Raw genomic sequence first — 15,483 nt, forward strand, 5'->3', positions numbered from 1 at the left:
GGTATATTACACATTAGAAAAAGATCAATGCCAACACACAATATTCAATATGTATCTACGAACGACTTCAGCACTATTTTCTGAAAATGTAGATATATCTACCTACTAAATTGCAAGTTATTCATCTATTAAGTGGTTGGTGTTAAGTGGTTACTGGAACCCATAGACATCTACAACGTAAATGCGCCACACACCTTGAGATATAAGTTATAAGGTCTCAGTATATGTAGTAGGCGGGGCGGTGGTACCTACCCGTGCGGACTCACATGAGGTCCTACTACCAGTAATTACGCAAATTATAATTTTGCGGGTTTGATTTTTATTACACGATGTTATACCTTCACCTTGGAAGTCAATCGTGAACAATAAAATTGTTAAGTACGTATTTCATTAGAAAAATTGGTACCCGCTTGCGGGATTCGAACACCGTTGCATCGCTATATACCAGGGGCTCCCAAACTTATTTCATCTACTGCCCACTTTGAGAATAATTTATTTTGTAGCGCCCCCTTTTTTCACGAACTTAAAAACCACTATAGGGAGAGCTCAGTCGGTGTTTAAGAGTCCTCCTAGATGAAATTACAAATCGCCACCAAAGCCTCTACACAGCGCCCCTATTTTTTTCTGGGTCTCTTACCGCCCCCCTTTAGGCCTGCAGCGCCCACAAGGGGGCGTTATCGCCCACTTTGGGAAAGGCTGCTATATACGAATGCACCGGCTGTCTTATCCTTTAGGCCTTAGCCTATAGGTCTTAGCCTTTAGGCTTAACGCTGAATTCATCCATAATTACTAGTGGGAAGACGACTTGTAACTCCGCACTACATCAAAACTTGAAATGTCGCCACCCAACTCGAGACATTTTTTTATATACTGAGAACAAATCACGCACGGTCAACCGGCTCCAATTTAGAATTCCGTATTATGGGCACTAGAGACCGACAAACATACTCATATACGTTTATATATACATATATAGAAAATAAACATCCAGGCAAAGAAACCTGTTCATCACATGAATGTTTGCTCAATGTGGGAACGAATCCACGACCCTCGGCTCAACTAAAGACTTTGTGACCGAAGGAAAGTCAATGTACCTTGACAGTTTTATACATATACATGTTTCATTCGTTTATTCATGTTGTTTTTTTTTTTGAATGTGTGATTACTGGTGGCCTAGAGACCTTTCCAGTTTCACCAGGACAGGTGGGCGAATAAAGGCTCAGCCAGGAGGGGTTGAATTTGCTAACAGCTGCCCGAGCGCCTCCGAAGGAGAACTAACAACTCAAGAGCAGCTGCTTCATGAATGCATCTTCTACCGGATCAGAATCGCGACCCGCTGAGAGGTTTCGACGAGAAACTCTGCGAAAATTAAGTTGCACGTCGAACTCTTTGCCGAGTTCGACGAGTACGATTATCAGAATCCCTAAGCCTGCTCCTAGTGTTAGAGCTGAAGGCGTCTAATGCAGGAGTTATTGGATCTGATGGATCCGTAAGGACGCGTCTAGGGTATAATAATACCCCCAACACTCACTCATTATAAGTAGTATGTAGATAATGGAACGGCATTTTTCACGACACCCTGAAGTTCGACAATAATTTCATCTAAACAGGGCCACTACACGAAATTCAAGGGTTCCTTCTTTAAATAATCCAGCTGTACAACTCAAGAAGAGAGTATATAATTATGTTACGCTACACGCCAAGAGTTATTTTTTTTTATTGCCCTTGTAGGCAGACGAGCATACGGCCCACCTGATGGTGCGTGGTTACCGTCGCCCATGGACTTCAGCAATGCCAGGGGCAGAGCCAAGCCGCTGCCTACCGCTTAATACTCTCCACAAGCCTCTTTTAAAGAAGGACATGTCATAGCGCTCGGGAAACACCGTTATTAATACACGTGATATTAATTATAAATTGAAATGTGCCTACTCTCATAAAGTATCGTTGATTTCCGTCAATTCGCAACGCATAACCAATTAGTCATCGTCATATCGATAATTTCAAAACAATCAACATAAAAGAAAAAAGATTTTTTAATTGTTCGTGCTGTGTTTTATAAACACTAATTAAAAGAACCAATTTTATTTTGCTTCCGCCATCACGAACGTTAGGGCGATTATAAATAAGACGAGTGATCCGTGAAATTTTTTAATCTGTCTCGAAAGTACTTAAAAATGAAACTGTTGATTTTTTTCGGTGTTCTAGCTTTCGTGGCTATTGAGGTAATAACTTTAAACTTCCATTTTAAGTAAATAATGCTAAAACTAAATAAGTAAATAATACTAAGACTGAATTAATTAATTTATATTTTTGTAGTAAGCATAGATTTGAAACGTGCATGGGATCCGTTCTTTAAGCCGAGAAGTTACTATTATGTAATTTCCCGCCCGCGATCTCAGGGAAGGGCAAAAATCTCCAGCACTAGATTTTGCAAACGACTCTTACATCCAAATTATAAAACAAAAGTTAGATAGGCCGCTAAGTTTCGTCTTTATGTTGCTAATCTCATGTTTATTTGGTTTATTGAATACTCTCTATGCTTTGATCAAATAATAATTAGATAGAATAATAATTAGACCTGCTTACAATTAGAAACCTCTGTAGCTGTTGGATAAATTTAATACATTAATTTGACTATTTAGCTAATCCATTCCAAACCCGTTGCCGAAGAAACTAAGAAGGATGAAACAACACCACCCGTGACAGTTACAGAGGGGGCCGCAAGAGCTGCCGGAGTAGCATCCGTAAGTATACTTAAGACCTTAGAAACTATATCTCAAGGTGGGTGGCGCATTTACGTAGATGTCTATGAGCTCCAGTAATTACTTAAGACCAGGTGGGCTGTGAGTTCGTCCACCCATCTAAGCAATAAAACAAAAATAAAAAAAAGTGTAGCTTACATTGTAAACTCCGTTGTATGAAAAAAATACTGGTAACATCGATCATATTTCCATATTTTTTTACCACAGTTAAAATCAAAACAGGTTATGAGACTTTTTGGCGGGAACGCGAGAGGTGAAGTTGTTTGATTTATTTTATTTTGTCTAATTAGTGTTTCTTCAGGTTTAAATGCGTAATAACGGTGGTTTATTAACTGTTTAATAACTGTGCAATTGCACAAATGTGGGAAAATGAAACAAAGCCACTCGACGTAACTTCTCGGGATCCTCCAAAAAGTCCACTGAAAAAATCTCAGTAGATGTCCACCATTATACTGAGATTATGTTTCATCCCATATCATCTCATTTCATTTCATTTCACTTCATATTATCATTTTTCATAAAAATAAGAATATAAATTAAAGTTAGACTTGACCTAAAGGTATTAGTTACCAGGTCATAAAATCCCTTAAAAAACAGGTTATGGCGGGAATCGTGTGTAATGTCAAAGCAAACGTTCAGTCGACAATCGACATTAATAAATTCAAAAATAATTACACATTGTACATGATTTCAGGATAAAGCTACTTCAGCGAGTACGAGCGCGTCTCAAACGGTTGCCACGGTGAAGGACGCCGCTGTCAAATCTGCAGCTAAATAATTTTAAGCAGAAACTAATTAGGGTAAAATGAACTTGTTTTAAATTTGTCAAATTGCATAGTAAAATTCAATAAATAAAATAAAATGGGACCCATATGATAAGTAGTTTTCTTTCTTTATGTGATTTTTTTTTGGCGGACCTAAGAATTGATTTAATACATTTTGTTATAATACCTACTTAAAAAAAATTGGGTGTTAAATCAGGTCTACATGCGATATGTACATAATTCCTTTTATTTTTTTAACCATTTTATTACCCAGTAACGACATTTTTAAAGTAAGAATAAAATGAAATGTCTGCTTCGATCAATATTGTTGATCGAAGTATGTTTGTGACGACAAATTAATTAGTCGTTACGATCGATGACATTAAATTCACGGTAGCTTATTAGGTTCTCATCATTATTTTAAAATTTATTTATAATTTATAAGATAACTTGCACATTCCTTTTTATAACACTAGGAGTGGGCTTAGGGACCCCGGCAACCGTACACGTCGAACTCGACTAAGAGTTCGTCATGTAACTGAATCCAAACATCAGTCCGCTGAGTTTCTCGCCGGATCTTCTCAGCGGGTCGCGATTCCGATCCGGTAGTAGATTCATTCGCGAAGCAGCTGCTCTTGAGCTATTAGGTCTCCTTCGGAGGCGCTCGGGCAGCTGTTAGCAAATCCCACTCCTCCCAGCTGAGCCTTTGCTCGCCCACCTGTCCTGGTGAAACTGAAAAGGCCTCCAGGCAAACTGTAATCCTTTCTTAAAAAAAAAAAACAAATAAACGGACGAAACATGAATAAAACTGTCAAAGTATATTGACTTCCCTTTGATCACAAAGTCTTTAGTTTTGTAATGGACTATAGTTAACGTCGGCTCAAAAAGCACCGACGTTGCAGTGTAGGATTCGTGTCAAAATCATATGATCATAAATGCTTTTCGAAATATTAATATCGCGGTTAGGTTCTTACGTAACATTCATTTTGAAGTCGTCGTGGCCTAAAGGATAAGACGTCCGGTGCATTCGTATGTAGCGATGCAACGGTGTTCGAATCTTGCAGGCGGATACCAATTTTTCTAATGAAATACTTACTTAACGAATGTTCACGATTGACTTCCACGGTGAAGGAATAACATCGTGTAATAAAAATCAAACCCGCAAAATTATAATTTGCGTAATTACTGGTGGTAAAACCTCTTGTGAGTCCGCACGGGTATATACCACCGCCCAGCCTATTTCTGCCGTGAAGCAGTAATGCGTTTCGGTTTGAAGGGTGGGGCAGCCGTTGTAACTATACTTGAGACCTTAGAACTTACATCTCAAGGTGGGTAGCGCATTTACGTTATAGATGTTGTATGGTATCCAGTAACCACTTTACACTAGGTGGGCTGTGAAATCGTCCACCCAAAAAAAAACCTTGTTCTGGCTGTTAACAAAAAAAATTTACCTACTCTAAGAAATTTTATGTTTACTAAATTACGCTTTCAAAGTTATCAAACTACAAAGTAATAAAAGTTTAATGCATGACTCGTTTATTTTAATTATGTCGTTGTGAAGAACAGTATATCCCTAACGCTGCCGGCTGTCGACAGCTCGGCGGCAGTGCGACCTGCCGAGCTCTCCGCGCCCTGGATCAACAGCGTCACCTGCCAAACAGACCCCAAACCTCAATGTGAAACTTAGTTTCTGGTGACATTTTTTTTTCCTACCTTTTTTTTTTTTTTTACCTAATCTGAGAGCCTTGGGAGGCTATTTCAGCGTAACATTAGCTAGTAGGTGATATAGTTGCCTGCTAAGATTTCAACCGTATCTCCAATATGCCTATTTATATTAGTACTATCGTAGGTATAATTATATCGAGTGACCACATAACGAGTGCACACGAAAGGCCGCGGTATGCTAGGAATGGTGACGTCTTGTGAAGAGCACCACCGCTCGGACTGATGACCACGACCACTCTGCCAAGAGAGCAAATGACAGAGAAGAAGAAAGTATAACTAGGCCGCTTCAGCAGTCCACTACGAGACTGCGATGAAACTGATCGACGCATCTGCCAGGTTAGGGGAAAGGGGAAGAACTAAATCACGATTTTTCTTTCCTACCTAAGCTTGAGAGGCTATTTTAGCGTAACCTTAACTAGTAGGTGAGCTCACGGGGCTCAAACCGGAGTGATACTAGCACTGACCCTAGCAAGAGCAGTGCTTCGCAGATTCTGCCACCGGATCGGAAACGCGACCCACTGAGAAGATCCGGCTAGATACTCAGTGGGCTGTGTCTGTGGGTTAATTTACTCGTGGAGCCCTTCGTCGCAAGCGACGGGTTCGACGAGGACGGTGACCAGTGCTTGTGGTTTTTAAAAACACCGTTAATGGATCGGGAGGATCCGTAATGACGTGTTTTGGGCGACGTCGATTGTTTACCATTCGGTCTACAGGATCGGGTATGTAGTTTCCAGCAGCCACGACAAGAGGGTTCTCATGTCTTGCCGCCTTCTCAAAGTGGCGCAATGATGCCGATTGTAGATACTTACTGACTGTTCTTACGATAACTATATTAACCTATCTGTGGAACTCAATTTTTTTTATTGTTGATCCAATTTGTTGTAGACTTTAAATATGTAATAGCAAGTACATACATTCTATAACCATTTTACGAAAGTATATCACTGCTGCCATGATGGACCTTCGTTCTCCCGGTCGAATTTTTACTGTTTATTAATACGCTTTTATTAGCTTCAGACGTACCTATGTCTGTTAGTATGTTAGTATGTAACGGAATCTTTGAACATGATTTTGACCCCCTTCAAAACGTCGGATTAACTCGAAATTTGGTATACTTATTAAGGACCGATGACAATTCAATATTTCAGAAAAAAATTGTTTTTTTTTTTTAATTTAAATTGAACTAAAAAATTAAAAATAAATAATAGTTTAAAAAAAATTAACAAAATACGCTTTTATAGAAAATCCAACAAAAAAATAGAAAATAAATTTTAATAAATTTGAATTAATAATAGTGTAAGAAAAATGATTTTATTGTTGGATTTTCTATAAAAGCGTATTTTGTTAGTTTTTTTAAACTATCATTTATATTATTACGAAAACCTCAGGCCATCGCAGAGGGAGTGGCTCCCGCAATGAGGACGGTCCGTGGTCTGTTCCCTATTGGTGATAATATCCGGTTTAAGCCCCGTGGCTATCAGCATAGGTAGGAAAAAAAAAAGTTGATATAGGCATATCTAAGTCTCACCTGAGGCATAGGTCCATGCCGACTGGTTTCGCTCGACAGTGGAACGGATCTCGGTTCTCTGTTATTCTCCTTTCTCCTTCTCTTGTAGTTCGATTTTCTAGTGCCGCTGTCGTGGCGCTTGCGACCGTATGTTGTGCATGAATCTGTTCATATAGATCGCATCTATTGTTTCTAAATACTAATTTGGCTAGGCTACACTATAAAAAAATATTAATGAAGACAAACCATATTCTATTTTCAATTTGACAGCAGACGTCAAGAACAAAAGTTTGACAATAAATAGTATGCATGCGTGTGTGCGTCAAATACACGGTATGTAGTGTGTGTAATGTTTTCTTTATTGATTTATTGTATCTTTTATGCATTATTTTAAAAAAATATTAGCATTGTGCACTTCTTCTCTATACTCTCTATAAGTGTGGAAAATTTCATACTCCTCCGTCCGCGCAATTTTCGTAAAAAGGGATACAAAGTTTTTGCTTCACGTATTTAATATATAGATAAGTCAACACAAACAAACGTCAATGTCGTCGCAGTTCAAACCTTTGTAAGTATTGGTGATAGCAGGAGTTTGCAATAGAAGACGTAGTGGTAGGAGTTTGTAATCAAGGATCACTTAGCCGGGTAGGTACCACCACCCCAGGCTTAAAGGGCGGGGCAGCCGTTGTTCTGTTACAACTGAGACCTTAGAACTCATGTCTCAAGGTGGGTAGCGGCATTTACGTTGTAGATGTCTATGGGCTCCGGTAACCACTCAAAACCAGTTGGGCCGTGAGCTCGTCCACCCATATAAGCAAAAAAAGAAGGAGTAAGTAATTGAGAGTTTACTACTAGAACGGATAAGTTAAGGGAATGTTGTCAGAACCGCTAAAGGCAGGTCGTGTACCTGCAGCCCTTGATAAGCTGCTGGATATACCAAAATCAATATTCCTATCCGACCGAATTATTAGTTAGTACCAAAGTAACATATAATATTAAGCTGAAATAATATTAAAATTAAATCTTTAATCTCGATCGACATATTGTAATTTAAGTTGCTTAGTCTTGAATATATGACTTAGAAATTGATCTTGAACATATGAAAATATCGGATTCAAATTGGGTTAACACAACTGAAGTGCAGGTAGACCCTGAGATCGTTTATCCATCTACAACAATTAAAACAAAAAAAGTCATTTTACGTATACGTTTACCGTCATTGTCACGAGGTTCGAGCGGTGGTAGGGAGTGCAACGGTATGGGAATCCTGGCGAGCTTCGAACGACGAGACTCAATCAAACGCACAAGACAGTCGAGCGCGGTCTGCCTGTTCTGTGTGCAAAGAATAAACAACAACCACTAAAAATTATACTGGTATCATGCTGGTAGTCATAATACTGGGCGTATTATGAACCCGCACGCGTAAATACCTCACGTCATTACGGATCCTCCGATCCATTAACGGTGCTTTTAGGTACCTCAAGCAAAGGTCACCGTCCTCGCCGAACCCGCCGCTTGCGACGAAGGGCTCGACGAGTAAATTAACCTATAAACACAGCCTATTGAGTTTCTCGCCGGATCTTCTCAGTGGGTCGCGTTTCCGATCCGGTGGTAGATTCTGCGAAGCACTGCTCTTGCTTGAAGTAGCCTTTTTTTTTATTATTGCTAGATTGGTGGACGAGCTCACAGCCCACCTGGTGTTAAGTGGTTACTGGAGCCCATAGACATCTACGACGTAAATGCGCCACCCACCTTGAGATATAAGTTCTAAGGTCTCAAGTATAGTTACAACGGCTGCCCCACCCTTCAAACCGAAATGCATTACTGCTTCACGGTAGAAATAGGCCGGGCGGTGGTACCTACCCGCACGGACTCACAAGAGGTCCTACCACCAGTAATTACGCAAATTATAATTTTGTGGGTTTCATTTTTATTACACGATGTTATTCCTTCACCGTGGAAGTCAATCGTGAACATTTGTCGAGTACGTATTTCATTAGAAAAATTGGTACCCACCTGAGATTCGAACACCGGTGCATCGCTCAACACGAATGCACCGGACGTCTTATCCCTTAGGCCACGACGACTTCAAGCCTCTCAAGGCTATCAGCAAAGGTGGGAAAAAAAACACCACAATCTAATCAATATCTGGCGCGAAGCAGTCATGCGTTAAAATGGTGCGTGTGGTCAATCCGCCGCGTTTCTACCTGTAGATAAACGTTCTAAATGTATGTTTGATAAAATGAATATATGTTCACAAGTGCGGCTGATCTCTAAGCAATTCCTGTTGTGTAAAATTACGAGTACCGACCACTTGTCGCAAATATTTGTATGCTTTACCCTACCTTGATTTCCTCAAGCAATGGTTCGAAGACAGTAGGATCTGTGGAGTCTTTGAGCGCCTCCCAACTCTTGAACAGCTTTCGGTCCGAAAGTCGAACGGTGCTTTCTAGTTCACGAACCTCTTTGGAAATAATATAATCCTTTAAATCAACGCTGTTTCGTGAGATCATGCTCGTGGAACACACAGACACAGGTGAGAAAATCTCCGTTTTCGATTTTAAGACCTAAAGTCGATCGCTGTGTCTGAAGAGTTCTAAAATTGATCAGGACATGCTTTATTTTGAAAAGGAAAACAAACCAGTTTCCTTTACATCAACAAATGAAGACAATCTATAAAACAGTGACGGTATTTACAACGTTTGGATCAGTCTATCTGATCTCGGTCCACGAAACACTGCAGAATGCGGCGCCATATTATCAATATGGAGGTTCCCGTACAAAAGACTAGACGGAATAATGCTACTGCATATTCTAACTCTACACGAGTCGTATCCTCAAGTGCCATATTTTGAAGCGAAGTAGGCGGGACAGTCGAAATCAAATGCAATTGTGACGTTGATCTTATGTCTGTAGATCGCAGAATTCAGGCTCTAATGCATCTATATGGGTAATTTCATAATTCAGTCGAGTCAGATCTCGTCTGCCGATCTTCGCTAATCCACAACAGGTAAATTTGCGGTGGCCGTCGCAAAAGAATACGATAAAAGGAAAACAAGAGCAGCACACCTGTCTCCCGCAAGTTATTGAGTTGAGCAAGAACTTGCTTCTTCTGTGCGCGCACAGCTTTCCTTTGTGTCCGCGTGCGCGATACGACGTCCCGTGCGTTCCGTGCTTCCGCGGCCAGTGAAGCCACTTCTCGGGCCTCTTGCTCTAACCGACGTTCTAGCTCGCTACGAGTTTATTTAATTATTTACCTCGTGGCGTCGCTAAGTCGTCGTGGCCTAATGCCTAGTTTACATTACGAAATTAGTGTCATGCATGTTGAGCTCAGTTTCACGAAAGTAGTTTCGATATATGCGAAAGTAATTTCGTTAAAAAATTAGCGTCGCGAACTCCACAGTATCGCAGTAACCATGGCGCCTTCAGCATCAAAGCTATAATTTGCTATATTCAATGTAGCTAAAGAAATGCTTATATACCTATAAACTTAAAAAAAGACTATCAAGAAAAAAAAAGTTGGTAGATTCAAGGATGGTCAACAAGAAGGCATTTAGGTGCAATGAAGTTAGTCTCTGAATTAGCAGATGAAGATCCTGAGAGTTATAAAAACTATTTTCGAATGAGTGAAGATAATTTTGATTTTTTACTGTAGGTGTTTCGGGACCCTTGTCATTGATATTCATTAATAAGATCTATATTTTTTTCTGTACTCCATCGTTGGTTTGCCATTTTCAACGCTTGAAGCGCGTCCGAACTAACAATACACACGTCCGCACAGCGCAGGCCCTTTCGCGACATTAGTTTCACGTCGCGTCTACACTATGAAATTAGTTGCATGACACTAATTTCACCAAAAAATCGCGCAGGGCACGAAACTAATTTGCATGCATGAAATTAATGCATGCATTACGAAAGTATTAAATTACACGTGAAACTGTTGGTAAAACGAATGTCACGAAATTAATTTCACGCCACTAATTTCGTAATGTAAATTCGGCTTAACGGATAAGACGTCCGATGCATTCGTGTTGAGCGATGCACCGGTGTTCGAATCTCAGGCGGGTACCAATTTTTCTAATGAAATACGTACTCAAGAAATGTTCACGATTGACTTCCACGATGAAGGAATAACATCGTGAAATAAAAATCAAACCCGCAAAATTATAATTAGCGTAACTACTGGTGGTAGGACCTCTTGTGAGTCTGCACAGGTGAGTACCACCACCTTGCCTATTTCTGCCGTGAAGCAGTAATGCGTTTTGGTTTGAAGGGTGGGGCAGCCGTTGTAACTATACTTGAGACCTTAGAACTTGTATCTCAAGGTGGATGGCGCATTTACGTTGTGAATGTCTATGGGCTCCAGTAACCACTTAACACCAGGTGGGCTGTGAGCTTGTCCATCCATCTAAGCAATAAAAAAAACCAAAAAAAAAACCTAATAGCCTAAAAATAGCAAGAGGCTGTTCTTAATGGCGTGTTTTTTAAATATAGTCCACAATTTCGATAGGTAACATAGCTAATGGAAGATATTTGTTGACACCAAACAGGAAATAGGTGGTATGCCAAGACATAATAATTATCAAAAAAAAAAACTAACTTATGTATCTTTAAAAATATAGATTTTTGTTTCAAAAAATACAGCTGCCCATGCTGGTTTTTTAACTCTCCAATACCAGAAAGCACCAATCGTATTTTCAAGCAGAATTCGCATTTCACCTGGGGTATTCTCCAGTGACCTTCGCATAAGACTGGATGTTCCTGATTACTTCCACTAAATGATGAAGCTGAGCGCAGAATTCCGGCAGCTGATCTGGAGTAAGGTATTGTCCGCCATACCTTCAGGATGAAAATAATGTTCATAGGATTTTAGCAAAATATGCTACATGATTAAGTAACTTACAACCTAAAGGATATAAGCGATTGGCCTAAAATACCTATTAATTTAAGTTAAAATGAAAATGCGCATAGCGATTTGATCTAGACAGCGAAGAGTTCGGTAAAGGTTCGGCCCCCCCACTTTTATTATCAGGTAGAAAATTTCCTAAAGAACATTCAATCAAACATCTATTCAATTGATTAGAACAGCTGGTTAGATTTTTACAAACATAACAACATTATAGGTACTATAATAAGTTAATAACTTCTTGTTTTAAAAAGGTACCTAACTCAGACTGCGCGTAGACATAGTTATTATCATAATTATAAATTCGGTCCATCAAATTGAAGAATAAATCATAGTAAGTAAAAGAAAACAAACAATTACTCAAAGATCTACATATACCTATATAACCACTCCGTTCTTGTAAATATCGAATATTTATTTAGGTTAAAAACTATTATTACCTTTGGTCTATTTTAGTGGCGAATTGTCCTGGATCAACAGAATTGACGTTAGAAGTAGCATTGCCTACAGGATCTATTTCTTCTTCATCGGTAGTCATGCTACCGCAGGCGATATTTTCGCTCACACTAAAAATTGGCATTTAAGTTATTGCAACAGTACCTACTGGTACCTTTGAAGCCCTTCAGACGGACGCCGACGTGATCATTATAATTTGATCGTCACGTTAGTTTTTTTGTGAAAAAAGAATTACTGGTGGCCCGGAGGCCTTTCACCAGGACGAGCGGACGAGCAAGGGCTCAGCCAGGAATGGTGGGATTTGCTAACAGCTACCCGAGCGCCTGCGGAGGAGACCCAAAAACTCAAGGGCAGCTGCTTCGCGAAAGAATCTGCCACGTTAGTCTGTTAGTATTCGAGAAAAATGACTGTAATGCAGGGTTCCACGGCAGTTTCTTTTTTGGTAGTCAAGGTTCGCATGTGAAACATAGTTTGGTGACATATTCTCGACTGGCTTTCTACCCTCAGCTAAAACCACATGGCACAGCAGAGCACCGAGCTCAACTGTCGCGTCGTATGAAACGGTAGCTCATATTATTTATTTCACAAATTATTAACACCGATACAGAATATTGTCAAAATTGGTTCAGTCGTTTTGGACGTTAAAATGTTACAGAGATACTTTATAATTACGTAATATCCATTAGTATGTATTTCTAGTGTACTTACCCTGAAGATGTAACTGAAAATCGTTTATCAAGCAAGTTGTACTTGTGATGGTCACCTCGGAGTCTACCGAGAAGCCTGCTGAGGAGACGGGACTGCCTCCCACCGCCCTCCATTATTCCACCCCAATTTTTATAAGCTAAACTGAATAATATTGCCGGAATGGTTACATTTTTTTTTGTTAAATTTATTTATATGGTTTTATAGTTTTTTTTTTCTCTAACTTTATTGCAATCGCAATGACGGAACGTCAATTACTGGCTATTCAACCTCCGTGGTATTTTTAAAGAGAGCGTTTGAGTGTAATAGGTCGCTGCGAATTTTTTATTGCTTAGATGGGTGGACGAGCTCACAGCCCACGTGGTGTTAAGTGGTTACTGGAGCCCATATACATCTACAACGTAAATGCGCCATCCACCTTGAGATATAAGTTCTAAGGTTTCAGTATAGTTACAACGGCTGCCCTACCCTTCAAACCGAAACGCATTACTGCTTCACGGCAGAAACAGGCAGGGTGGTGCTACCTATCCGCGCGGCCTCGCAAGATGTCCTACCACCAGAATAAACGCATGCAAGCCGTGCAGAATTAAACTTTCAGTTCATTGGTATTGAAATACGTAGTTCTCAAACACGTGTCACTAATAACTTATACAGGGTGGCCCATAAGTCCTTTGATATGAAAAAAAAATTATTAAAATAAAACTAATTACATTATGAATTAAATTTTTATTTACATAAAAAGCTTAAAAAACGGGAATTATTTTTTGAAAATAACATCTCCTAAATGTAATCCGTTGCGATCACGGCACTCTTGCAAACGAAGTCTAAAATTGTCGATGACTGCGCGGCACGTCACTGCTGAAATGCTTGTCATTTCTCTGCGGATGTTTTCTTTTAGGGCCTCAATTGACCGCGGGTTTGTGCGGGTATCTTCACATGACATCTCCCTTTCTTTACTCAAATAAACCTACAAAGTAACCAATTTGAAGTTTTATTTAACTTAGATTCTAACTTAATATAAGACTTGACCCTTTAGCCAACTTGGTTGTTTTACCTGCCTTCCAGACCTTGTTTGCCTTATGTCAGTATTTACATTTTCCAAAGTTACTGACTTCCTATTGCTAGTAGTGTCATTAGACTGTATATTGTCATTGTCACTCTCAATATTGTCATTGTCACTGCCAATGCCACTACTACCAATTGAATCTTCTATATCACCACTGTTATAGTCTCTTTGTCTATTAGAAGAGCCTTTGTAAATATTGTATCTATTTCTTTTAATCACTTGTCCTTGCTCTGTTAGAATATTGTATGCTCTATGTTTGTTTTTTTGTATTATTTTCCCCCTAAGATTTTTATTTTTACTATCCCTTATAAACACATTTTGACCCTCTGTAAACTCAATTCCTTTTTGATTATTTCTTCTATCATGATAATATTTGTATTTAATTTGCTTTTTCTGCAAACTATTCCTAACTTTCTTTAATTTATTTTTACCTTGCAAAGAAGATCTGGTAGGTAACAAAGTTACTGTTTGTCTTCCTAAGAGTAACTCATTAGGAGACATGTTAATTTCTGAATCTATAGGTGTGTTGCGATATTCCATCAAGGCCATATAAATATCTTTCTGATCAAAATCACATTTTTTAAACATTTTTTTAACAATCTGAATGTGCCGTTCAACCATACCGTTGGACCTCGCATAATATGCACTAGATTTAACTAACTGAAATCCCCATTCTTTCACAAATTCTTGAAATTCGTAACTATTAAACTGTGATGCATCATCTGTACATAGCTTTGTTGGAATACCCCATCTCGCGAACATCTGCTTTAATGCTAATATGTGACTTTGCGTGGATTGATCCACCATATTTATAATTTCCACATATTTAGTTAAATAATCTACAACCATTAAGTATATATTATTTTTATAGAAGAACATATCAGCTCCTATTATATCCCAGGGTTGTTTCGGTATGTCCTAGACTTGCGCAAAACATCACTTCCCAATGTAATATGATATGACATCACTTTTACAGATAGGTGATATTACTCGAAAACATTACACATCACTCTTAACATTACTCGGTGCGTTCAATAGATACTGTGACGACGAATACATTGTATCTATACACCCGAATCATTACTTAAGTGATGTGTTGATACACATCACTTAGGTAATGATTCGGGTGTGTCATTACAGTAGTGTATTACAATACAAAGTATGAACTTTGTATTGTAATACACTGTTATATTACTTGACAGAGATTGACTTATTTAATAATATAATAATTTTATTTTTTACTTAATATAATTTATTGTGGGATGAACGGATTTCATATGGCGACTTAGACTGCAATTTGAGCTCGACAATAATGTTAATATACGAGAGCAGTAGATGCATTGTTTCGGCGCGATATCCTCAAAGTGCATCCAAGGAGGACTGTACTTTCATTTAGACGCCGTTATTTCTTTCACTTATTAAACACGCATTAAAACAAATAATAAAACTATCTTCAAACAAGTGCTTAAGTAATTCAAATCAAACACAAAAATTAATATGAAATATTACTAAACAATTGCGAGCGACTAGCGATTTTACAAAAGTTGCGAATAAAAAATTAAGTAAGTACTTGCGGGGAACTACCGGCTGGC

General features: G+C 38.9%; 1 protein-coding gene and 1 long non-coding RNA gene across 2 annotated transcripts; one reads left to right on the plus strand and one right to left on the minus strand.

Moving 5' to 3' along the window:
• The first annotated feature begins 1,981 nt into the window (after nucleotides 1–1,981).
• Nucleotides 1,982–3,635, plus strand: LOC101740907 (uncharacterized). The gene is made up of 3 exons (XR_005244890.2): nucleotides 1,982–2,222; nucleotides 2,643–2,744; nucleotides 3,457–3,635. It is a non-coding gene; the product is annotated as an uncharacterized LOC101740907 (long non-coding RNA).
• A 1,410-nt stretch (nucleotides 3,636–5,045) lies between these two features.
• LOC101741050 (uncharacterized) lies at nucleotides 5,046–13,082 on the minus strand. The gene is made up of 8 exons (XM_004923222.5): nucleotides 12,829–13,082; nucleotides 12,105–12,230; nucleotides 11,478–11,597; nucleotides 9,828–9,991; nucleotides 9,104–9,222; nucleotides 7,973–8,090; nucleotides 6,780–6,922; nucleotides 5,046–5,176 (listed from the first exon to the last, which is right to left on the minus strand). Exons 1-8 carry the CDS (start codon nucleotides 12,939–12,941, stop codon nucleotides 5,072–5,074), a joined length of 1,008 nt encoding a protein of 335 aa, XP_004923279.2. The 5' UTR covers nucleotides 12,942–13,082; the 3' UTR covers nucleotides 5,046–5,071.
• Nucleotides 13,083–15,483: the final 2,401 nt, after the last annotated feature.

Source organism: Bombyx mori, chromosome 7, assembly GCF_030269925.1.
Source record: "Bombyx mori chromosome 7, ASM3026992v2".
NCBI classification, from domain to species: Eukaryota; Metazoa; Arthropoda; class Insecta; order Lepidoptera; family Bombycidae; genus Bombyx; species Bombyx mori.